General features: G+C 38.2%; 1 protein-coding gene across 1 annotated transcript in view; it reads left to right on the forward strand.

Moving 5' to 3' along the window:
* The window catches only part of TSPAN14 (tetraspanin 14), a 42424-nt gene extending 17401 nt beyond the window's left edge, over positions 1-25023 (forward strand). Inside the window, exons 3-9 of the mRNA XM_075505200.1 lie at positions 6738-6788; positions 12537-12683; positions 13539-13709; positions 16379-16504; positions 18657-18701; positions 19233-19352; positions 21263-25023. Of these exons, the coding sequence (XP_075361315.1) occupies positions 6738-6788; positions 12537-12683; positions 13539-13709; positions 16379-16504; positions 18657-18701; positions 19233-19352; positions 21263-21334 (732 nt within the window). The 3' untranslated portion in view covers positions 21335-25023. The remainder of the gene's footprint in view (positions 1-6737; positions 6789-12536; positions 12684-13538; positions 13710-16378; positions 16505-18656; positions 18702-19232; positions 19353-21262) is intronic.
* Positions 25024-25754: the final 731 nt, after the last annotated feature.

A 25754-nucleotide genomic window follows, 5' to 3' on the forward strand; every position in this document is an offset into this window, starting at 1 on the left:
AACCACAGAACTTTTTGCTACTGTCACCGCCTCTTGTTTACTGGTGCAATGTTTTAACATGATACCATAGCATATTAAGCCACAGGGGGGTTTATCCTTGTGTGGATAACAGAACAGAAGAGATGTGTGGCTTGTGTAGAAACTTTTTTCCCCACGAGGGTTAATTGGCCACCATATTGGTGTAGTGCAAATGTTCTTTAGTGATTATTTTTTCCCCCTAGTAATTGAGGATTCCCATCATGGCCTCATGTCAAAATGTATGTGCTCAAAGGCTGCCAGCTCTGTAGTTATTTTTCTTCTATATGGTACAACTTCCATATACCTGTAGTGGAGTGTGGTGCAATGAGAAGTAATATTTGTCAAGCTATTCTGGTTTTCAGAGAAATCACTTTGTAACTGGGTGGATGCTCTTTCAGCAGATAGTGGGGGGGATATGAGAGATTGACAGACTCTTCTGTTCATTAATATATTACGATTGTTTAGACCTCTGCTTTCTTTCTAGTGAGTGTCTCATGAAGGGGGGTCTATTACTGTTTTTGATGGGTAAACAACCTTTGAAAAACTGAATTTTTTTTCTTTACTGGGAAGACTATCAAGAATTTGCCTCTGCTTTTTCACAGAAATTAATTTTATTTCTATTTCCTTTTTTATTCCCTGCAGAGTCATTATATTTCACTTTTTTCAAATTTCTTTTTTTACTGTATTATCTCAAACTTAATGATGAAGATCCAAGGATTTTTCTTTTCCTTAAAGAATCATTTTTAAAGAAGAGATGCAGAAAAATTGAGGAGAGTTTGAAATACAGCTTGTGTGTTCCAGCTGATTTGTTGGCTGGAGGAATTGGTTTTCTGAACAAGTACTCTAGTAGTCTTGGTAGCTTGCTCAACAAATGGTCTGAGGCTTCTGCTGAGAAGTTATTACCAGGCTGACCTAGTAAATTATGTGTAACTACAGCTCTTTTGATAAGAGTGCGGCACCTTTAGTTGTAGAACAGGCTATGTAAATGTTGAGTGGGAGGGTAGACACTGCTATAGGCAATGCATGAATCATTTAGCTGACACAGTGATTCAGGAGCCTATGACATCCGGCTGGCTGGGATGACTAGTCTAACAATCTCTTTAATTGGACAAATCCATCGTGTGTAGAACAAAGTAAATTTTCTACGTGCCTTAAGAACTGAAGGACTACAAAATAAGAACAGAAATGTAACCCTGACTCGAAAAAGCAGCATTTAAGGATGGAATGTTAGTCTTGATTCACTTTTCTTGGCTTGCAGGACCAGGTGGCTGTGGGAGCTTGTTTTGTGAGTGTTTGTGTTAGTGAGGGTGGCCACTCTATAATGGGTATGAGGGATGGTACTTAGGTGTGCAGATAGCCTTTTTCCCATTTAAGCTGTTACTGGAGGTATGATGGTAGCTTACCTGCATCTCAATTCATGACACAGTTTATTCACAAGCCAGGTAATTTGCATGTAAATAGTTACATTTGTTCTTCTGTCATACTTACTAAAGATGCATGTTGACTTCCCAGTTGTAGCTCTAAAGATAATATCAGGGACTGTATAAACTTTAAAGTTAAAGCATATAATGACTTAGTGAGTAGTTTATGGAATATTTAAACTTTTTAGTGGGTGGTTACTCTTCTTCATTTTGTGTCATGTTTCAAGTACAGTTCATGTAGATTGGGGTGGAACAAAATAATGAACTCAAAGGGGAAAAAATATGACTCTTAATAATGGCAAGCTCACAGTTTAATCGGCCTTTAGAAATCTGTAAATCTTCATTCTTTGGAATTTTTTTTTTTCCAGATGGGCAGCTTGGCAATAGAAGGTTCAGTTCTGCTGGCTTTGAGTCAGTTGTGTACAACTGGCTTGCAAAATTACTTCTCTATTCTTTGTGCTTGGCTTTCCCTTGTAAGAAAGGGAATGGAGGTCATAGGAAGGCTCTGTCTTCCTAGGCATGATTTTAATGTGGGATTACTTTATTTTCATCTTGCTGTTTAAGCATGCTAATAAGATTTAACTTCTCTAAGTACACTTGTTTTAATGGGCAGTGATGAGGCAGTATTGCAACCATTAAGATAGCCCTGCAGGGAGTGCTGAGAAGTTTAAGTGAAATTGCCCTATTGCAGCAAGGCTGGACCTCCTTTTGAGTTTTAAAGCCTTTTTTTTTTTTCTTTTTGCCAAATAGCTTCATTTGTCATAGTGAAATTAAGACTGCAGTAATACAAGGTGAAGAGCTTGGTTCTGGCACCTTTCTGTTGTGAGTCATTTTGTGATTGAATGAGTCCTTCTGTGAAAGCCCCAGTGGAGGGAGGAGGCAAGGGCTGGACAACTGACCCTAGGTGAGTGCCCTGTCTTGGGGTGCAGCACTGCTCTATGCTTTCCAGCCTGCACTTGGGAAGGCCCAGGGAATAAAAGGAGGTGCCTCAATCGCCTGTCTCTGGTGCTTGCTTCTTTGTCTCCAGCTGAAGGATTTTTTTGGGTACTCCCAAGAATTGCACCTCAGCCAGGACATGGCTATTTCAGTGAAGGATTGCATGTGTGCTCTGCCAAAGCCTTTTAGGTTGCCTGTGAGCTCACTGTCTCTCAGATGAATTGAGAGGAAAGGGTAAAATAGCTTTTAGCTGCTGTCATCTTGATTTATCTTCTAATGTTCTGTAGCTTTGTGTGTGGCTCTTAAGGGTTTTTGGAGAAAAAAAACCCCTTTCACTCATGCTATAGGAGATGTGGCATTTTTGCCCTGAACATGATGACGAAGGGCAAAAATTCTCTTAAGCTCTGGAAAAGAACTGAGCTCACTTTTGAAAAGTAAGAGAAGACCCAGGCTAGCATAAGATTTTCTTGGCTTTTGCAGTGTATGTTGTTTTTCAGGAACATCTAAAACAGCAAGGCTGTGCCAGGAAGAGGAAAGAATCCACCACCAGGTGGTTTCCTGATCCTGAGAGGAAAAGTCTGGGAAGAGACAAGGATAGGAAGGAAGGGCTGTAGGCTGCTGATAGCTCCAGTATGGGTGGAGCTACAATGTAAAATAGGATTGTCCAGGGGGGTGGAAAAAGTGTTCTCAGTGACAGTAACATTTTGTGCTTACAAAAACTGAGTGCAATAGGAATGCATTCCCATTGCTTCTAATTGGACCTTGAGGCAGGCTGACCCAAAATCAGTTTGTGTGCAAGGGTTGTCTTGCAAGAATTATGTTTAGCTGCAACCTAGATTTGAGAAACAAATTAGACCTGTTTTCTCAGTTAGTAGGGTGATTCTAATAGCATAGTCAAAGGAATTAAAAGTGTGATTGGGAACGGATAATGCTTAAGCTAAGTGGTCTTGTACACGGTCTCTGTGAGTTGGTGTCAGTATTGTAGGTCTCCTGAGCAGAGCTTAACAGCTTGATGCAATATGTTAATAATGTGGATTTTTCAGTTCTAAAGCAGGAAATGACCAAATGCTGGTTACTAGTTTTAGTTTCCTGTTCAAAGGGGTACGGTTGAGCTGCTTTGTGTATGTTTCCCTCTAACCTTTCATACAGTACATGGCTTAAATAACTCTATGGCATAGGAGTAAGTTGGTAGTCCAGTTTGTTCTTGCTTACATGTCATCTAGATTCTGGTGAAAGGTGAATTTAAAAATGCCTCTCTTTTGAAATAGCTGGCTTGCTCATTCTCACCCTGGGAACACTTTCTGTTAGCATTGCTACTTCTCAGCTGCCTGTTCTCCTGTTCATGTGGTCAGTTAGTTCAGTGAGCTGATGAAGGTTAAAACTTTTCTTTCAGTTCAGGCTGGATCAGTTCCCTGGTCTGCCTCATAGCAGTCACTTGAATAATGCCTCTGCACCAATGCCTGTATTTGCTCAATACCTGTATTGGGTATGCTCAAACATGCTAACTTCTGAGGTGGTTTTTATCACCATGCTGTGTTTTACAATAGTTTTCAATGAGAGACTTTAAAGTATCTTGCACGTGGTATTTGAAGCAAAGAAATCTCATTCCGTTAAATAACTACCATTTTACTTCCTTTCAAATTGGTTCTTGGTAATTGCATCTTTAAATGTAGTGGCTGATGGCTTGTTTCTTCTGCAAGTACATCATACTTCACTGTTTCTTGCTAAAGAAACTTAATGTATGTGTTTAGCTGCTTCTAGTGAGAATTATGAATCAGTTGTCTTAGCTGAATTAAGTTTTAGATTTATCCATGTTGATTTTGAGACTAAATTTATTTTTCTGCCAATAAACTGTTTTACTTGTAGATAGTTTGCATAGGTGCTCATAAAAATAACTTTGCAAAAATAGTGTAGTTCTGTGAAACTGAATACTTTATAAAAACATGAGCAATGTTCATGTTCAGAGGTGCGAATGAAGCATGTTAGTGAAAAATCTACTTAATCAAGAATCTATTACAATTTAAGATGGTAACTATAATGAAAGGCAGCCAGTCTGAAGAGGACACCCTATTTGTATATTCAATAGCACAGAGTATTAGTGTTACACTAACATTAGTTTGTATACAGAGTGTGGAAGATGTGTGTCTTCCCAATTTTTTTTCCTTATTTCTTTAGGAAAAGCTCTAAGATCCAACTGTCTACTATGTAATTTACCCTGACTACTGCAAATTATACCAGCTGTCTTCACCTGTCTCCCAGCATTTCTGGAACATTTGGAATGAGAAAGGGTGAAGGATGAATCAATTGCATGCACTGTGTAACTTAATGATATACAAGTTTGATTACTGTGTGTCGTGTCCCCGTCCCCCCCCCCCCCCCCCTATTTTGCTGCTTCATCTGAAAATCACTGGGTTAATATTGAGGGGTAATCTGGGTCAATATTGTGTTTATATCCATGTGGTTTTAATAGTATTTTTGAAGTTGTGCTTTGATCCAAATCGTCACTTTAAATGTACTTAGCTTATTGAGAGTCAGAAGAGTAGTCATTGTGCTGTTGCTTATTAAGCAACATCTGGAGATTTAACTTATTCAGCGTTTTGCATTGCCCAATTGTAACTTTTACATGTATTAGTAGTGGATTTGGTTGGGTAATCTGTGTGCTTAAGCCCTAAAATATGGCATAGAATAAAATATGCCTAGACAGAAGTGTCTAACATAACTTCAATAATTTTTACAGAATGACATGAATGACAGTTGCAGCCCTTTTTGGCTTTCCTTTCCTCCACTTGCCCCAGCAGGGTAAACCCAGAACAACTTCATTTGCCCTGAGTGCAGTTTAGGGTCAGTAAGCAGTGAACCCAGCAGTACTTAAAATCTACACATGTATTTTCTTGTGTGACTGTAAGAGGGTCCATTTTTGCTTCTTGCCTGTGCTGTGGAGAATTGTCTGTAATGCCTGTTTAGTTCATAGGAGGTGCTGCATTTCCTAGAAGAAAGGGCCCCTTTTTCAAGGTGTTTTTTTCAGTTGTTGGGATTTACTTGTCAATGTGTGTAAGGCTTGCGGGGGGAGCAACCTCAGTTCTTTATATAGAATCATAGTCATTTAGGTTGGAAAAGACCCTTAAGATAGTCCAACCATAAACCTAACACTGCCAAGCCCACCACTAAACCATGTCCCTAAGTGCCATGTCCACATGTCTCTTCAATACCTCCAGGGATGGTCACTCAACCACTTCCCTGGGCAGCCTGTTCCAATGCTTGACAATCCTTTTGGTGAAGAAATTTTTCCTAATATCCAACCTAAACCTCTCCTGGCGCAACTTGAGGCCATTTCCTCTTGTCCTATTGCTTCTTGCTTGGGAGAAGAGACCAACGCCCACCTTGCTACAACCGCCTTTCAGGTAGTTGTAGAGAGTGAAGGTCTTCCCTGAGCCTCTTTTTCTCCCAGATAAACCCAGTCCCCTCAGCTGCTCCTCATAAGACTTGCAGTGCTCTGGACCCTTCACCAGCTTTGTTGCTCTTTGCAGTGTGGACGTTTTAAGGTTACATGGACATAGCAGGGTAGAATGCCATTTTAAGTAATTAGGGGGAGCTGCCCTCAGTTTCTAGAGGTCATTTTAGTTTCATTATTGATTAGTGGATATTAAAGACAAACTGCCTGAGAATGGAGAAAGGGAATAAAAGACTAGAACAAGGATCTCTTGCTTTGTTTGGATAAATATAATTCAGAAATATTTATTATACAAACATATGAATTGGTGTAGGGTTTGTATGTTGTCAATTAGATTTGTTACTTATCGAAAGTAAGGGGATGGACCATTATGTCAACTTAATTCAAAAGGCCTTAAACAAGGTAAAGATTAAGAAGACAAACTCTCTAATTAGAGAAGAGGCTAATATAATGAGCCTTGACACTGAGAAGTTATGAAGAGTCAAGCATGGCTACTGTCTGGGGGTGGTACTATAAAATGACTAAATAGGGAATAACCTCAAAATGCATTAAATATTCTGAAATCTTCATTAGTGTGCAGGCAAAAGGTTTAGAGCAAGTCACTGGGACAAGGCTAACTCCTGCTTGCACGCTACTGTGTGGAATTGTTAAATTAGTACTCTGTGCTTCTTGAGTAATTGTGAATCAAATTGAAATATTTCAAAAAAGTAGTTTATAAAATGAAAGAATGCTATGGAATAAAAGCATTCTAAATCTTTTTTGCAAGAGATTAACTCATGGGGAGGAATGTCCCATTACTATTGTCTGAGATTACAGACAATATTTGTTTTATTTGAGCAACAGTGCTACTGACTAAGTGTTTGAGAATGTGTTGATCAGTAATCTAACTAATTTTTTTCTTTTTGTTTTAGCTAGCTGGGGTGGCCTTCCTTGCGGCTGGTCTGTGGGCATGGAGTGAAAAGGTAAGGGTAGAAATGACTGGTCTTACTTTATTTGGTGGCTGCCCTCTGCTGCCCCCTGCCCTAGTAAAACTACTTCCTCAGGAAGCAGCAAAGGTTAAATGTAATGTGAGCTCAGGACCGTGCTCAAATGAACTAAACTGAGTTTAGTTGGACTTTCATTTGTGTCTCTGATCAGGTGTTAAGCTGTGGCCCTTGATGTTTAGACCTTTTTTGTAAACTTGTAAGAGCAGGATGCTAGGGAGAATTTAATCTTTATGAACCGTCTTTATAAACTGGTTCTCTTTTGAAAGCATATTTTCTAAAGTACACTCATCTATCCACCTCTTATTAAAAACAAGAAGTGTTTGGGAGGAATGTAAAAGATCTCTCTCTCTCTATTAAACCAAACATGTGTCTTTGGGACCATCTTTCTGTAGTATTCCAGTCGTTAAGCCATCTGTCTTCCACTTTACTCCCCATGAAGTTGCTTAAGCGATTGTGTCTCCATGTAGAGAAACAAAATTGGGGAACATGATCTAGTTGAATAACTTTTATTTTTGGCAAAGGTTTCTTTCAACTGAATAACTTCCTCTGAGGAAGTCTGTGCAGGCATGTACCTACAGAGTTCTGTTACAAGAAAAGAAGTGGTATAGGTATGGAAATGAATGGTTCACCCCCTTGTTATGAATGTAAAAGCATGGCTTTAACATGACTGCAAGCAGTAGCAAAAAGTGACAATTACTAGCAAATTTACTGATCTGCATCTTAATTAACAGTGGAGGGCAGGTGCCCTCACTGTTCAGTTGTGCTGCTGAGTAGGAACACTTTAATTAGCATCGTAGCATCACGTTTCTTTAATCAGAGTGCTTATACGTGGCAGCTACCCACATACAGAGAGGTTGTGGGATTCCTCCACTTTTTGGAAGTGAAAGAGTTTTATGGTGATCTTAATACTGAGGTATTCTCCTTCTCCCTGCTCCCTATGTGTGTGCACACATTCTCACAACTAGATTAGTGATATCATTGATATATAGTAAGCAGCCTATCTCCACACACAAATCCATTTACCTCCTATTCTGTTATAAAAGGATTTTCTTTCCAACACATTAGGGCGGGTGTTAAACTTGTCTTGAATTTGTATTCTCATGTTCAGACATTATCTTCTGTTCTGTGAAGAAGCACATAGGATCTGCCTGGTTGGAAATGACTAGCTCACAACTACCTCCATTTGCCAAATGGACTTTATGGTACACTGAAGTTACTAGAAGACAAAGACAGACTCTTTCCATCTTTGTTTCTTAAATTTTGCCTGAACTATTTATGCTCTCTGTCCTGTCTTGCAAACAAGAGCTTCAAAACTTTTCCTGTGGTTTTGAACTTCTGAATGGCTCATGAAATCTGTATATTATTTTTCATGTCTGTTGTTCTGTGCTATGTGGACAGTCTTTCATACTTACTTCAGACATACTTTCATACATGAAGTGCCATTCTTCAGCCTTAGTGCCTGTATGGATCTGTCTGTTTACAGATAAACATCTTGGTGAACAATAGGTGGGAAGTAAGAGAAAAACATTCCAGAAGCTGTGCTGCAGTGGTAAACCCAAAGATAACTACAGGTGGTGGAAGAGTTTTGAACATCCTGTCTTAGTGCAACATGAAGTATATTGGGTCCCTTTAACTTCTCTGTTTTTTTCTTGTCTTTTTCTTTTTCCACTAGGACTACCTTCAGATTGATTCCTGTCCTGGTTTTGGCTGGGATAGAGTTAATTTTCTTCCTAGTAGCTAATATAGTGCTGTGTTTTGGATTTAGTATGAGAATAATGTTGAGAAAACACTGTTTTAGTTGTTGCTAAGCAGTGCTTACACCAGGCAAGGACTTTTCAGCTTCCCACGCTCTGCCAGGTGCACAAGAAGCTGGGAGGGGTCACAACCATGACAGTTGATCCAAACTGCCCAAAGGACTATTCCATACCATATGACGTCATGCTCAGTATAGAAACTGTTGGTTGGGGGGCAGCGATTGCTGCTCAGGGACTGGCAGGGTGTCGGTTGGTGGGTGGTGAGCGGTTGTATGACTTGAGGTTTTTTCCCCTGCATTTTGTGTGTGTCTCTCTCTCTCATTGTTTTCCTTTTCACTTCAATTTTTTATTATGTATGATTATTATATTTTATTTCAATTATTAAACTGTTCTTATCTCAACTGATGAGTTTTCTTACTTTTGCTCTTCTGATTCTCTCCCCCATCCCACTGTGGGGAAGGGTGAGCGAGCAGCTGTGGTGCTTAGTTGCCGGATGGGGTTAAACCGCAACAATGCTATATGTAAAAATGTTACCCATCCTGATTTGCATTATCTGTTTGAGTCAAATCCAGTCTCTTTTACTGGCGTATCTAATGACTTATCCTTATGATCTTATAAATGGGTTTTGTTATTCTGAACAGTCATGTAAAAGTTAAATTGCATAAAACTTTAAAAGTCTACACAATAAAAACTGGATAGATGTTAATATCTGTTACCCAAGAGATATTGCAAAAATCACTAAGAGGAAGTGAATTATAATTGACTGTTAATAGAAGCAAGGCAAATAACACTGAGCCCTCTCACCAGGAAAACAGTTTTTATTGGTAAAACCATTTAAAGAAGGACACAAAGGAAGATCAGGGAAACTAAAGGCTAGTCAGCCTAACATCATTCCAGCAAGTTCATGGCTAATAACACATGGAGAGGGAGCAGTCAGTCTACTTCAAAGCAAGACTCTTATTTAAAGGGACTTCAGGAGCATGGAGAAATGGGTTGACAGGATCCTTATGAAAGTTTATTAAAAAAAAAAAAGGCAAATGCAGAATCTTGTGCCTGAAATGGAGTAACCCCATGCATCAGTATGGGCTGGGGGTTGACTGCCTAGAAAGAAGCTTTGTGGGGCGGGGGGGGGGGGGAAACCTTGAGCTCCTGTTGATCAGTAAGTTAAGTATCAGGTGTGCCCTCGTGTGAAGGCCAACAGCATGCTGGATATATTAGCACCAATGTGTCCAGTGGTTGAGGGTGGAGCTTCTTCCAACAATATTCATCACACTTGAGGCTGCATCTGGAGTACCATGTCCAGATTTGGGCTCCCCTGTGTCAGGCAGGTCTTTTCCAACCTTAACTTACTCTAGGATAAAGTGTACTTATTCTTTAATCTGCTGATCTTTGTGTTTGTACACAGAAGTATGTAAAGTGTCTAAAGGTATGTGCAATAACTTTTTTGACACTGACTTCAGGTATCAGACATCATTTCTGTATACCTGTAGGAAATCTAGGTGCTGTTGTAAAGGGCAGCTTGTGCTTCAAAGAGCTTTTGCCAGCCTGCAGCTGGCACAGATAGAAGCATCCTTAGATGAGTAAGGTAGAATGAGATAGTCCCCTGAATTAATTCTCTTGTTTTCTTCCTTCAGGATTTTTCACTTAGCGTCTTTTTGTTAGGCAAAAAAACCCCCACAGCCTTATTTTCAAAAGAGAATGTCAACATCAAATGTGAATGTGAAACTGTTGTGAACCAACAACATCTGAGGGTGAATAATAGAGCCCAGTTCCTGCCAACTTTTCTTCATAACATGCTTTGATCAGAGGAAGTTTTCTTCCAAAAGATGTTGCTTGAGCAAGTGAGATTGGAGAGAAAAAAAAAAAAAAAACCAACCAAAAAAAAACCCCCCCCCAAAAAAAAAAAAACCCTTGAGTTTGGGTGTGGGAAGGAGATAGCTGGAAATAGTTGTGAAAGTTTCAACATCCTGGTCACACAGTTTGATTATAGTGTGTTGATTCTACAAAGACACTGAATTAGCCTAGCTAATCTTGGCATGTCTTCCTTGATTGTGGGGTCTGAGCCAAGGTTTGATTAGGTGGGACTCTCATAATTAATCCAGTAGACCAAGTTTGATAGTTAGCTGTGAGGTCTTACAGTTTGTAAGAATGGAAATGTGTCACTAGTGACACTAACTAGAAAAGCCTTTGCTTCCCAAGACTTTCTGAATGCTGGGAAATCTATAAACCATGACCATTCTTTAATAGGCTATTTGAACTGTTAGTCATCAGCTATTGCAAGGCAATTCTGAATTCTACAGTTCAATTATTTTTTTTTTCTTTTCATCCCTTCAACCAGTTTTGGTGAAAACAACTCTGTCTTGCTGTTGCCAAATTAACAGCTCTAACAAGATCTGTTATGGAACACATTATGAAAGAAGATGAACTCCTGTGTATCACTATAGTACTGTTAATCAGTGTCTTTTCATCAGCTGATGAAGTTTCTCCATGTGCACATTTTCTTCTAAGGCTGTATTTTGAAGATATTATTATTTATTAAGTAAGCATTTAATTACAAAGTGTTACGGATTTTTCCAAGGTATTCTCTTGCATGTATATTCTTTGCACTTAACTCTAGCACAAATATCTGAATAGCAAGATGAGAATTTACATTCCCTTGACAGAATTTGACTGCTTATATGAATTACTTTGAGCCTCTCTATCTCTTACGCTAAACATAGTTAGCTTGAATATACTTTATAAAGAAAAAAAACCCCAAAATAGTAAACATGTAATTATGGGATATTGTACTGTGGTGATTTTTGTTATTTCTCTGTTTTAAAGGGAAAGTATTTCCTTAATAAAATGTTCTATGTATTGCTGATGAGTGGATGATGAACACTCAGTCTATTGCAAGGTTGCTTGGATGTACCTACAAATTGTTCTTGTGAACTTTAAGAGTTTCAGCTGTTTGTCTGTCCCTTTTGTCTTCTGCATGTTGCATCTTGTTCCTGCACATTACATGAGAAGCTTGTGTTATATGTATTTGATGGAATTTTAATGGTAGCTGGTATATAAACTTAATTTCTTTAAAACCTAATCTAGAAATAAAGGCTTCACTGTGTTAGCATTACATTTATATAGACTTAGAAATTATATCCTAAGATCTAGGCAGACAGGCTTAATAGGTAAGATTATTGTCAAGATAAGTGGTGTCTCTGGATAATTAACGAAAAATATTGCTGCTAAATTGGGCAAATTGCAAGTATTTTACAGGGAATAGATAACTGTGTTTGTAAGAATTTTATCTGGGGTGAAAGGGGAATATTTAGAGTATAATTCTGTGTTTTTGCAAGATTCGGAGGAGCATTCTGAAGACTATTCAGCACTAGAAGGGGTATAACTAAAATGTTGAGAGGAAAAATCTTCCCTTGAAAACTAAAACAAGATTTTGTTCCCCTCCCTTAAAATGTCACCCATAACCTGCTTTGTAGTTAGAATGTCTCTCCCTTTCTACCACCTAAATATTAGGATTGGAAAAATTCTTTTCTTAATTTTTTTGAAGACTTTGAAATTGGAGTGCCCTTCTGATGCATTTCAAGTTAATATAAAGCATTAATTCTTTTGCCTTGAAACTAAATGAATATTCAGTGATAGTATTGAGCTTTTGGCACCATCTTGTGGAAGCTTGTTTGGCAAATAGACTTAGGAGAATGTAATCCGAGCAGTTGACTGCACTGGACTTATTTCTTAAAAGAATTAATAGCTATAACTTTGCATTAATACTTCCTCTGCTAGGGTGACAAAAATTGGTATAGTCAATAACCATTTTACAACAAGACTTTTCTGTGTGGATTGCTGTTGGCAAGGTCAATGGCTTGCAACCAATTCATTTGGAATCATGGAAATCATGGACATCCAGAAGGAATGTTAAATGAAAAACATGCTTATAGTGGTCACCTTTTTCTGTTACCCTGTTTTTCTCTTTCAGGGTGTGTTGTCTGATCTGACTAAGGTGACTGGTCTTCATGGTCTGGACCCGGTGGTGCTTGTCTTAATGGTGGGAATAGTGATGTTTACTTTGGGATTTGCTGGTTGTGTAGGAGCACTGAGAGAAAACATCTGCCTTCTGAAGTTTGTAAGTAACATCATTATATGAGTGGATTAGTATGTGTGTGAAAGCTGGGAATGATGGATGAAGAACTAGTAGCTAACCCAGGTAATTAATTTATAGAATTTGGTTTGTTACAGTGTATATGGTAAACTTATTCCCCTGATAAGTGTCTGAGTAATGGTATTAAAAGCAGTGTAGGTTCAAACCTATGTATTTTTTCCCCTTTCTGGAAAGTGTTTCTTCCCTTTCATTCATTTTGCTATACAGTGATGTTGTTATAGTATGTATACCAGAATCTAACATTGTGCATGTAATATCACAAAATATGATGGTCTGGAACATGTTTAGTCAGTTAGGAATTACTGAGAGGAGGTGGTATAGTTGCTTAGGAGAACAAAATCCCTTAAAAGCTTAAAAATTTCTTCTAAATGTTTGGTGGGCAAAACCTGGGGACTTTGACTGATGTGGAATCTTGTAAACAGTTGTTTTTATACTGAGACTGCTTCTTTGCTTTAGATCTGAAAACAGTTAAGCTGGACAAAAAATTATAAAACTGGAAACAATCCAAGAAGTAACATCAAGACTACTTTAGCCCTGTGTTTTGGAGATTCTCATTTATTAATATTTTCACTGTTGTGCATAATGACTGTGGTATGGTGCTCATCTTACTGTTGAATTCAGGTGACCAAAACAAGAAGATAACTCTACCTCTTGGGGATTTCTTTACATTGTATTCTCATTTAACAGGCTGTGGTTCTCGTGGTATCTATACTGACTGAGAATTTTAACCTAATTTTCTGTGTCTGTTTCTGGTGGAGGTAGAGTAGGGATCCATTCAGAATGAATCTATATTCTCTAATTTGGGACTTTTTTTTACAGTTCTGTGGAGCAATTGTGTTTATATTCCTGCTGGAGCTGGCAGTGGCAGTTCTGGCTTTCCTGTTCCAGGACTGGGTGAGGGACAGGGTGAAGGAATTCTTTGAGAATAACATTAAATCCTACCGAGATGATATTGACCTCCAGAACCTCATTGATTCCCTACAGAAAATTGTAAGTTCATATCTGTCACTTCTTTCATGAGTTCTAAGAGAATATGTAGATTTAGAAGTTTTCCTTTTTGTTACAGATTTATCATATCCTGTAGCTAATAGTGCCGTGTTACAGATGTGCTGTTTTGTGCTCTCTGCATTGAAAGCATCAGGGAGGCAAGATATTCTGAGATACAGAATACCTTGTTCTAACTGTGAATGTGGAAGCTCTGTCAAGCATCCGTCTGCCTTTTGACCTTCTTGACTTGCTCCCCTGTTCTGATGAGTGTTGCGCTAGATTAAGTGAGAAGTGAGCAACAAAAACCCTTCTTATCCTGAAAAAATTGTGCAATGGAACTGGTAGTCTGCACTCTTACTTTAGGAGGCACTGCAGTCTTGTACAGGGATGCAGCACAGGGCCTCTTATCTTCTGAGATGCACCTCATCTTGAAGCAAAAGAAGATTTTTGTCAACTGGGAAAGGCTAATCTCTAGTCAGGCAATTGTCAAGGCAGGCTGAAACAATTTTAGACTCCTGCAGTCCTAAAATCTTCAGTTACCAGAAGTCATGTACACCAGGAGATGACAAGGAAACAACCAGTGAGGGTGGCTCTTCTGATTTTTATTTATTTGTGTGTGGTTAAAAAAATATATATGGAGAGTACATATGTAAGTACTGCATGAGGAGGTAAAATGCTTGTCTCCTTTATATAAATTTTTTTTGCCTCTTATGAAAGAAGGTTGGTTTTGTCTGTCTTGCATCTTCTAGAAGATCATATTTAGAAATCTGTGCTCACAGCTCTGTTTGATAGCAAAGCACGTTTTAGAGTGGATACCAGTTTGGTCAGCTGTATATTACCAGCAGCTTACCTATACTGTTCATTCACTCTTGTGTGCATTGATATGAAAGCATCCTCTGACTAAGCTGCCTGGATGGATTTCAGTGCTGTTTTGCTTTAGCTTTCAGTGCTGAGGGCACTTTTTTGTAAGATAGGGCTCCTCCTGGCCATGACCAACACCAGTAATTGTCTGTGTTGTCCACTCTGCTGTTCTTTCTGTTTATCTAGTCTCAGTGCAGTCAGCCAGGCTACTGTGCTAAGCTGATTTACAGCTGAACTCCAGTTAAATACTTCTCAATGAAAATAAAAGGCTGAGCTTACTAAAAGGAGTTCACTAGCGAGATTAACAAGCTAATAAACCTGAAAAAGGAAAGGCCAGAAAAATCTGAGTTGGCCTGTTGTTGATCCATACCTGAAAGTACAGAGGAAGGAGGGGAAGTACACAACGCGGATAGCAAGTGTAGTTCTACAAGGGTTGAACAAAAAGGTGCAACGGTGTGTTCAAATGCCTCATTGAAACCCTGTGAAGCTTAGAAGCCCCAGCTTCTAAGGAGCCATGGTCCTTAGGCTGACTTGCTCTGTTCTCAGTGTGTGCCTTGGGACCCAGAGAGCTTTTGGAGGCAGCTCCTTGCTCTGGCTAACTATATTACTTTCAGGCCTGTAAGTGACCTCAGTCTGCACCTTACTAAGGTAGATTAGCATGTTTAGTTGTTGTATGGCTTTTTACAAAGGCATAGATGTGAGGGAGGAGGAACTAGAAAGACAAAAATGCACCTCTTTCTTCATGGTAAATGTATTAGTGACTTAATTTTTTTTTCTTGATGTTTTTTCTATTCTGACCATTCTGTTCAGTGCTCTAGTCATATTTCCTGTGAAAACTGTAAACAATTCTGCTCTCTCTTCACACCCCTGTCTGTCACAACTTGATAACTTCTGAATCCCTTTACTGACTTCAAGTTTTGGTGGTCTCGCAGACAGTTAGGTTAATACAAATTTTGTGAAGATGGGCAGTGGGCAGAGGAGAGATGCTAGAGATCCTAAGAGGATGGAACTTCATGAGGTACCAGGAAAATCTGTGTGATGGTATAACAATTCAAGTGCTCAAATTACAGAGAAAGATTTGTGCCCTTAAATATCCAGGCCAGTAAACTGCAAAGCATAACTTAATAAGAAACTAGCTGTCATTAGTTCCAGGAAATGAACATTCCTTGAAATGTTGGTATTTCCCCAACCTGCAAATTATGGTAATTATATTACACTGTTTAGGTCAAGAAACTTATGTGAAATACTTTGAGTTGACTAACCTTTGAGCTAGTGAGAGTTAATTCATTTGGGTATGAATACCTTCTCATTTAAAAGAAAGGAAGTATATTCACAAATGTTTGGATCCACTTTTTACAGTAAACAAGGAGAAGGAAACTTGTTGATTCATGAAGATTTAAGGACAGAGTCACAAATTTAAAGAAACATTTTTCATAATTGTTTTTTCTGGCTTTGGTTGACTTGGAAATAATGGGGTACAAAGCATTTGTATAAACTTACTTTGTTGCAGCATTTATGGATGTACACTGACTGCACCTAGCAATTACATCTAAAGTGATAATTTTTATGACTTTGCTTGTCACGCTGACGCCTATTTCCCTAGGAGCCTGACGCCTAGGAGCAGTATGCCAAATGTATTGCTTTGATTTCATAGAGCCACAGTATTGATTACTCATTTTTTACTCTGATGTTGCCATTGATTCTGCACAGCCTTAGAGAAAGTGAAGATGATTAAACAAATATCATCCCAGAGAGTTTGTTCAATTGTCTCTAAAATACCACCAAATGCTAAGTGTTTGTTTGTGTTGCAGAACCATTGCTGTGGTGCCCAAGGTCCAGATGACTGGGACTTTAACATATACTTTAACTGCAGCAGTGAAAGCAAAAGTCGTGAGAAGTGCGGTGTTCCTTTTTCCTGTTGTATACCTGATCCTGCTGTAAGTTGTTTCCTGGCTTTGTATTGCTCTGATGTTGCTGGAGACTTATGAAAGGAAGCACTTCCTGAATACGGTGTGATGACTAGGGCTTTACAAGGTCTTCTAAATGATCAAAAATTACTCTTGCACAGACAAACTTTTCATGTTTCTGTTCCATCCTTTTTAGAGTCCAAATGTGGCAACCTGTTATACAGCTGAAAGTTTATTGTCACCAGGAATTCAAGCAATTTTTGTATGGCTTGAGTCTGCAAGTATTAGTGACTGTTTTTTTTATTTCCAATGCATTGTTTCCTTAAATTCCTAGCTTGTACAGACCTGAGAGTACTGTCTAAGCAGTGTGTTTGCCCCAGTTACACCATCCCTCTGCCAGAGAAGTAGGAGTAATTCCATTTGAATCATAGAATGCTTTGGATTGGAAGGGACTGTTACAGGTCACCTAGTCCAACCCCCCCTGCAATGAGCAGGGGCATCTTCAACTAGATCAGGTTGCTCAGAGCCCCGTCCAACCTGACCTTGAATGTTTCCAGGGATGGGGCATCAACCACCTCTCTGGGCAACCTGTGCCAGTGCCTTACCACCCTCATTGTAAAAAATGTCTGTCTTAAATCCAGTCTAAATCTGCCCTCCTTTAGTTTAAAACCATTGCTCCCTGCCCTGTCACAACAGGCCTTGCTGAAAAGTCTGTCCCTGTCTTTCCTATAGGCCCCCTTTAAGTACTGGAAGGCTGCTATAAGGTCTCCCCGCAGCCTTCTCTTCAGCCTTCCCTTCTCTTCTCCAGGCTGAAGGACCCCAACTCTCTCAGCCTGTCCTCGCAGGAGAGGCGCTCCAGCCCTCAGACCATTTTCGTGGCCCTCCTCTGGACCTGTTCCAACAGCTCCATGTCCTTCTTGTGCTGAGGGCTCCAGAGATCCAATTTGCTGATTATTTATTAGCAACTAGCAAAGTGCTCATGCACAAACTCAGTTTAAAGCATTGGAGTAAATTCTCTGGTTTTGGCAAGATTTCGGTGCTTATTGGTTAGATCTGTTTACTAAACTTTAGGAATCTGACCCTTTCAGTGGAAGCCAAAATGTGGAGGTAGGAACTAACATGTGCTTTATAGTATTAGTGGGAATAGTTACAGCTCAAAGTCAGTCCAGCAATCCTTGTGCGGAGCAGATAGCCATTGGTAGGTTATACTAAGGCTTTTGATTGTCTTGGAAATCAGCCAAGGAAAGTCTTTGTCAGGGAAATATTCCATGTTTAGATTCCCCAGTAATTATTTTCTACTTTCATTTGAAGCAGTACTATTCCACTGCAACTTTTGTTGCTGGTGCTGTATTTAAGGAGACATAAGTATGTTTAAGTCTTTTTAATGTGAGATTTTACTCCTAATATTTCAATATAACTCACTATGCATTGTGTAAATTATGCTATAATTGTGTAATACATGTGTTTTCATAAGTCTCATACAGAGAAAACAAAAAGTGTCTTAAGGAATGTCTTTGCATCTTTGGAGATAAATACTGTCATTGGTTTGTGTGGGATTGTGATCTGGAAGGTGTTTATGGTCTTCCTGCTTGGGATCTGCAATGGGAGTGTTTTGTCTTCAAGACTAGGTCTGTCTTGGAGCTGGGTTATGGGTCAGACTGAACTATCAACTGAGGGGGCTCAAGTAGCTTGCAGCTGTTACTTGTTTTAACTGATTGGCATAGCAAGTTGGATACCACTTGAAATGATAGAGTTGTAAGGCATATTTCTCCACTGCATGTGTAAATAAATCAGCCTGGTACCTTTATTGTTAGCTCAGTGTTTAGGCGTTACGTGAAATAGCTAACATGGAACTGATCTTGGAAATGCAGATGTGTTACCTGTATGCTGGCAGTATAGTTGCTACACTTCATGTTAAAAAGTAGTTGCTAGTTGAAAGCCAAGCAATAGAAGAAGCTGGGATTTCTGGTGGAGGATGTTTTTCTGCTAGTATACACCTCTGCTTTGTCAGTACTTTTCTTGTGTTCTGCTAGTGTTTTCCTCATTTTTACTAAAAATGCTTCTTAAAATGGTTGGCTCTGACAGTCCCGATTTGTTTGTGAATCTAAGACAGAAAAACTCCCTGTGAACAGAATTGAGTAGAATTCAATTGATTTATTTTAAATCTTTTTTTGCTTTGCAGCAAAAAGTTGTGAATACACAGTGTGGCTATGATGTCAGAAAGAAGGTAAGGTGCTGGGATCTTGCTGGCTGTCATGTTCTGTGCCTGCATAGGCAAAACTATAAAAGAGGTTGAGTTGGTTATAGATATGTCAGCTTAAAATTCTGGGAACTAATCAGCTGTGCTACATCATACTACAAGTAGAGTGTGGTAGAGATTTTCCTTTGTTTAAAGTAAACTTGTACTGTGGGAGGATGGAGAAGACAAGTGATGGAACAGGTAAAAGGAAAGGTGTGTTTCAAAAAGGGGTAGGACTTGCACTTCAGATGTGCATTTCAATTATTCTAACAGTCTAACTCTGAATTCTATTATCTGCTAATTTTAAAGTATTCTAATAACAGAATTTAAAGGAAGATACTAACATCAATGTCTGGCATTCCCTTATTTATTCTGGGCATGTATGTATTTCTGGAGTCTGGTTAAAAACATTACTGCATAAGTGACAAATCATTAGTTTAGCTATATCATGTGATTGACTGATCTTATCATAAACTTGAGCAGAAAAGTAATATTCTTATTCTTCCTCTCTACATTCAGAGCAAGAGTCAATGGGATGATCAGATTTTTGTCAAAGGATGTATCCTTGCTCTTGAAGCTTGGTTACCCCGAAATATCTACATTGTTGCAGGTGTCTTCATAGCTATCTCACTGCTCCAGGTTAGTAGTTTTTGTTATGCTACTCTGAAAAAAGTTTCAAGTTTGCAGATACAGATCTGCTGCAGGTAAAAGTAATTATGGAGAGAGATACAGTAAATATTTTAACACTGGATTTTTTTTAGGTATGACAATAGTATGGCAAAAAAAAATTATAGGGATGGGGACTTAGTGAAAATATGTGATATCAACTAACTTAATTCTGTTCAAATTATGTTCCTCAAAGCAATGTAGGTCATTATAAAAATACAATTACATACAGTATATGATGACTGTGATGTGTATTGTTATATATTAATATAGCAATATACTAATAAATGAGTATTTTATATAATGATGTGATACAGTAATATATTTCTTATATTTCAAAATGCCGTGAGGGAGGGGAGGTCTTCTGGTCATCCACTCCAGTAGATCTGAACTACAGCCTTCTATCACAAATGTGAAATCACTAAAATACAATTCTGCCCTTCATCCTAAGACTACCATTCAGCTGGCTGTAAGTGACGTGTAGCATACTGCTCAAAAAAAGTTGAGAACGGAAGAGCAGAGAAATTGATGAACAGGTTGCAAATGTGATATTAGCAGAACCAGATGAAGGAGGAGTTGTAACTTCCAGTACCTTATTGGTGCTTGGTACATCAAAGAAAAAGAACCAAAATTCTCAGTAAAACATATCAGATTACCTCTTTCGAGGTGGATCGTGCTTTCATCGTGGCAGTTGTTTACACTTACCTAAATTTCTTTGCTATGGTACTGCTTCACTTCAGTGGGAAATAACAAACTTGTAAATCTACTACATAATGTATTTTCCATTGAACTGAAAATAGTTGAGCATAGAGTGCTGGCAACATACCTTTTCCCAGCCATGGCAATACTGCCCTCTGTTGCTTGGTTTTTGATATTTTATCACCATCTAATGATTGTGCTTCCGTGGCTTTGAGAGATGCTGTCCTGAGAACACTGCCTTCAGTTAGGAAGATGTTCAAGATATGAAGTCTAATCTTTTGGCAGTGTGTTGACTGACAATAACTTGATGTTGTTGTTCTTACTCATGTCCTGAGTCTCTGAAACCAGTTTCAGTCACTTGTATTTTCAAATTGAGTCTTTCTTATGCATGAAACTATTTCATGGTGGGACTGAGGGTTAGACATAACCTGTCTACTTCCAAAACAAATCTTTTAGCTTTTCCAAAACTTTGCCCAGTCTTTTGTTGGTTTTTTTTTTCTGAGAATCTTTTAGGAAATGTGCTGAGTTATGAATTTATCTTCAATTTGTAAAGGAAGATTTCCCCAAGAACTTGAGCGAATGTTAAGATTTCAAATTTAAATGTCTCGGAATAATCTGGGACTCTTCTTGCTGTTTGTGATAAGAATTTAATTTTAGTACAGGTAACTACATTCTGTATCTATTTAAAAAATTGATCAGAAAATTGACTAGATTATCTGGAGTTGTGGAATGAATGAAAATGCCTTATTTGTAACTTTAGCAGTAGTTAAGTGTGAGTGTTACAAGACTCAAGTAAACTTGGCTAAGTGGATTACTTCCAGCTCTAGGGCATCTAGAGGCTTATTTTGAATGCTCCTGAAGTGTTACATGGAAGTATCTTTTTCTCATGAGTTTTATTTCCTGCAAGATTCTACCGCATTTATTACTTTTTAGTAATAGCCATGCTTTGATAATCCTGGCTATGAAATGGTATCTGAACCCGCAAACACTTTATGAACATCTGTGTTTATTCACAAGAGTAGGTGCACTGACATCAGAACAGTGTAATAGGAACACATAAGAAGTAGGTTCCCATTCTGCAATAATGACTAATGGTGGTAGGCTCTAATTTTTAGAAACATCTTGCAGACTGGTACATTACAAGTGTTTCATCTCACAAATGGTTTGTTTTCTTGTCTTTTTAGATTTTTGGGATTTTCCTAGCCAGGACATTGATTTCTGATATTGAAGCTGTAAAGGCAGGTAATGCCTTCTGAATATAAAAGCAGACAAGTGTTGCAAAAAAGTATATTTTACAGTTATTGGTTGGATACCAAGGTGGAAGAAATGCACAGACCGTGAAATACTCCTGTTATTAAAAGCCTTATGTGGATTTTACCCCGCTCATGCTTTTTGTTAGAAGCTGGTACAAAAAATCTGCAAGCACCCACCTGTCTACCTTTTTTCTAACGAGACAACTCAGTGCACCAGCATTGATCTCTGAAGAAATGGAATTTCCCAAGACATTGGCGGAACAGATCTTAAAGATTGTAGCAAGGAGACATGAAACTACTGTAAACTCTTTCCTTGAAGTATTACAGTGAAGATTGTTCTGTTTTCACTTCCAACTGTCATCAATCTCAATGTAACCTTTTCAGAAGGTGTGCTGATTTCTTCAGAATCTTGAAATCAGTTTAATCTCTACAGTAGACTCATGCAGTCATTTTTTGGCAAGGTACCCAGCAATCATAATTGTCATGGTATTGGAAATTTGAAAAAAGTCACAAATTGTCTAGTTCTTGAATTGATTTTCAGTTGTGCAGAAGTAGGGATATTTCTGTTTGACTGGGAATAACTTAAATATCTCAGGAGCAGGAACTTGTGCTCAGCATCAGAGCTTGAGTAACCCATGCCATTTTGAAAATGCAAGCCTTTTCTCAAGAGGGGAAAAATCTGACTATCTGTAGCATTATATGTTAGAAATCTCCATTTCAGGCAAGGGGGTATGAATCCCTGATGCTGTTTCCTGTCTGAGAAAAATGTAAATATTCTTTATTTATAGAAAAGAGAACTCTTTAAAAATACTTAGCTTTTTATTGATCAGTAATACCTTTAAAAAGTGCTGTCTGCAGAAATTTCAAAATGCAGCTTGTTTCAGTAGGTAGCAAGCATGCTATGCTAGCTGTTGATGGTTTTTGCCTTTCTTCTAGTTTCTCTCTCAGCTGCTGTATTGATGTTCACAAGTCCTAACTGCTAATTTCAGGACTGATGAAAAACATTTAAATTCAGCATTGGTCCCTACTGAAATATGTTTATTAATAAGGAAATACACATTTAGTGAAAAGTTAGAGTTGTTGAATTTTTAAATCTTATGTAAAGCTATTGAATCATCAGTTCTGTTTGTATTCTGATACATGGTTCAAATGCCAGTCACAATATTGTGAACCAGAATGATTTCTTCACAGTAATTTTCTGTATCAAACTGAACTACTCCTGCTGAAGTAAAATTTTTTTTATTTTTATCAGAAGAAAACTAAACTCTCTTCTTCCCATCCTCCCTTCTCCAGGGTTCAGTAGATGGATCTGTAGTTCAGTAAGAGTTCCAGTCATCTCTAAAAGACTTTGGCATAGTATTTGTAGCTTTAAGATAGAAGTATGTGACTGAAAAGTTCTTGGAAGTAGCTGTAGCTGTCAGTTTTACTGTGGGCCATATAACTAACATCGTTTACTGCTTCCAGTGATACCACATTTTTCAGGGAGAGCAGGTTTATTTACAGTGCCTAATATAGTGTAAATTTTAGAAAAGTATATATTTTTATAATATTTTACTACATGTAGTCTGCCTGAAGGATTTAATACTTGTATTTCCAAAGTATATGGCTTTCTTAAGAAGCCAAACTTTTAAATATCTCTCTAATGTCCATTTTTCTATTATGCATGTATTAACATTTCAGTGGCAAAAGCTGATCAACAGTAAGAATCTTTGTGTCTGTATTGATTGTCCAGGCATCCTTCTAGCTTTTAGTCTGTGAAGCACTTCAGAGACAATGCTGTACTCATGTGTACTTCAGTTCAGCTTTCATAGTTCTTTTTCTGGCCAGTGATTGAGACACAACAGGAAAAGGAAGCTTATCTAAGGATGGCTGATTTCCTATAGTAGCAGAGAACAGTCTGCTATTACTCATCTGAAAAACCCGAAAGTAAAATCGCTAGAAGTGCACTGTGATTTTTTTTTTTTTAGCTTTTATATACAACAGGGAAACAATAGTAGTAGATCAGAGGGGAGAGGAAGAGGCATTTTGTCTGTAGAGCCTTTAATTTGAGGTCTGTATTACTTATTTGTTGAATCTAGTCCATTAGGAGCAGCCAAAAATTTTCTGCTGTTACTGCTACTTTGCAAGCAGCAAAGCAGTGTCCCGCAACCTTTGCTTTAAACTCTGGTGCTCGAAACTTTACAGCACCTCATCAACCAACTTACTCTGTTAAGGTTATGTGTAATAATCTGATGTATGTAAAATTGGAGAAGGATGCTTTCTATTTATAATTTTTTATTCATAAAACTTTGCATTCAAAATTGCATCTAGGGAGTACATTTCCCTTTGCCACTTTTTGACTCAGAAAGCTCCTCATACCGGGAAGTAATTTTAGTTGGTAAAAATCATCATGGTGTCAAAGATATCTATGGAGTTCATGCACTGAAATTAGCTGCTGACAAGAGCCAGTGTCATGGATCAGGATTCCAGTGTCTGCAAATCTTGCCAAGTTGCCTGAAGACAAATCAATACTTGGTTTCTTTTTGAAGTACTGTTTGTATGCAAAACAGAATTTAATTGAAGTGTTGTCTTTTCACAGTTTGTTCTTATTGGCTTTGGCCATATTAACACCAGCTTTGTATCAATGCTCTGGTTATTTGAAACTGAATTCAAGAGAGAAAGTTTAACCTATTTGAAGATCTTTAAATTCATGGAGTGATTTGTTCTCACTGTGGATAAACTTCTCTGTGCTTATTCAGTATCACTTGTAAAACCCTGGGGCTTTAGGCTGGTTTACCCCTAGACGTTTTGAAGTGCACCCCCATTGATGGTACACATGGCTAGTGTAATTTCAGACTTGGAATGGGAATACTTTCTTACCAGTTTCTGCTTAGTTATATTTAGCATCTTCTCTGTGGACCTGCAGTGACTTCATGGCTAAAGATTTAGGTTATGGTTTAAAAAAAGTCTTGTCAGCAAAAGCAGTTGGGTGTGAGCCTGCCTCTAAAGCCTCAAAGGAGAAGCAATTCAATGATCTCACAAAACGAGGTTTGATAAACTGTTGATGTTGAGATTTCAGTGGTTGCATTTGGAACAACTCCACAAACACTACAACGGAAACAAGGTTTTTAATGAAGATGTCAAATATGAGATCAGACTTGAATAACTAGACTGAGAAGGAAACTTTTCAATGTGATCACTTTTATTTCTCAGAAATGAGCACAGTTTATTTCTGTGAAGCAATGTATTTATTTGTCAGTATGTTTAACAGTGCAACTGCCTTTTTGTTTCTATTAATACACATGCATTTGGACACAGTTTCCCTGTATGTGAAGAGGAGGATGAATATAAGCACTGGAAAAAGTGCAGTGACCAAAGGAGCTTCGGTCGCCTCCTGAAAAACCTGTATATTTCTTCCGAAGGGGTCCTTAGTTTTGGTGACCCTCATACAGTGCCATGTGGATAGATTTGTACCTCCAGTCCATTGAGGTTGATGTGGCAACTGGCTTACATGTAGAATTGCTTTGGTTTTTGTCTCCCTATTTCATCCTTTCATCTTCCTTTCCCCTACTGCCTGTGGGTTATGCAGCTTGAACATTGTTCATCCAGTGGAAGGGGAGGTTCTGTCTATTCTGAGGTGACTTTTCTGAGTGACTTTCAGTATATTTTTTTCTCAAGCCTAAATTTGATTAAATAAAATCTAATGTTTTGTACTCCTGGTGTTTGATTTCTAAGATTTGTTGCTTCCAGTCACTAGTATTACCCTCTCTAAGGTTTAGACTGGCTACTGAGACTGCAATTTGTGGATAACTACAGAAATGGTGAAGGTTTGCTGGTGTTTGTGTGTATATTTTGCTGAAACTAATTCTTGATTTTTTTTTTTCAGTCTGGGCTGCTGAATAATAGATAACATGGGTGCTTTTCTCTTCACTTGTTCATGGCTTTCCATTAACAATGAAGAGCTGCAGAATGGTGTAGAGAAATTATTAAATCTCTGGACACCCAAAAAGTTAACTGCTGTTTGCACTTTGCCATTATCCACAGTTATTGCTCTTGTGATTTGCACAGTCCATGGTTTGTCATGTCTGAGCAATGTTCCTGAAACTACTCTTGAGGTTGCAAAAGGGAGGTAACTTCCAGGTTTGAAGATGAGGCTTGCAGAAATAGGTTCATGTCTGCTTCTTTGACCACTTTAATGTTTCTTTAATGCATTAAAACATGATTTTGGTTTTAATAAGGTCAGAGAAACTTTTAACCAATAGATAATGGCTGTATTAAAATAATGCAATATCTGGAGTTAGATACTCTAGAATGTTAAGGCTGAATAATTTCTGATAAGAATTACTTAACTTGAATGGGGCTATTTGGTATGTATGTATAGAACTTGTAATAGATCCTGATATATCTCATACTAATGTCTGGTTTAAGCACAAGCCCAGATCTT

The sequence above is a fragment of the Mycteria americana genome, chromosome 6 (assembly GCF_035582795.1).
Source record: "Mycteria americana isolate JAX WOST 10 ecotype Jacksonville Zoo and Gardens chromosome 6, USCA_MyAme_1.0, whole genome shotgun sequence".
Taxonomy (NCBI): Eukaryota; Metazoa; Chordata; class Aves; order Ciconiiformes; family Ciconiidae; genus Mycteria; species Mycteria americana.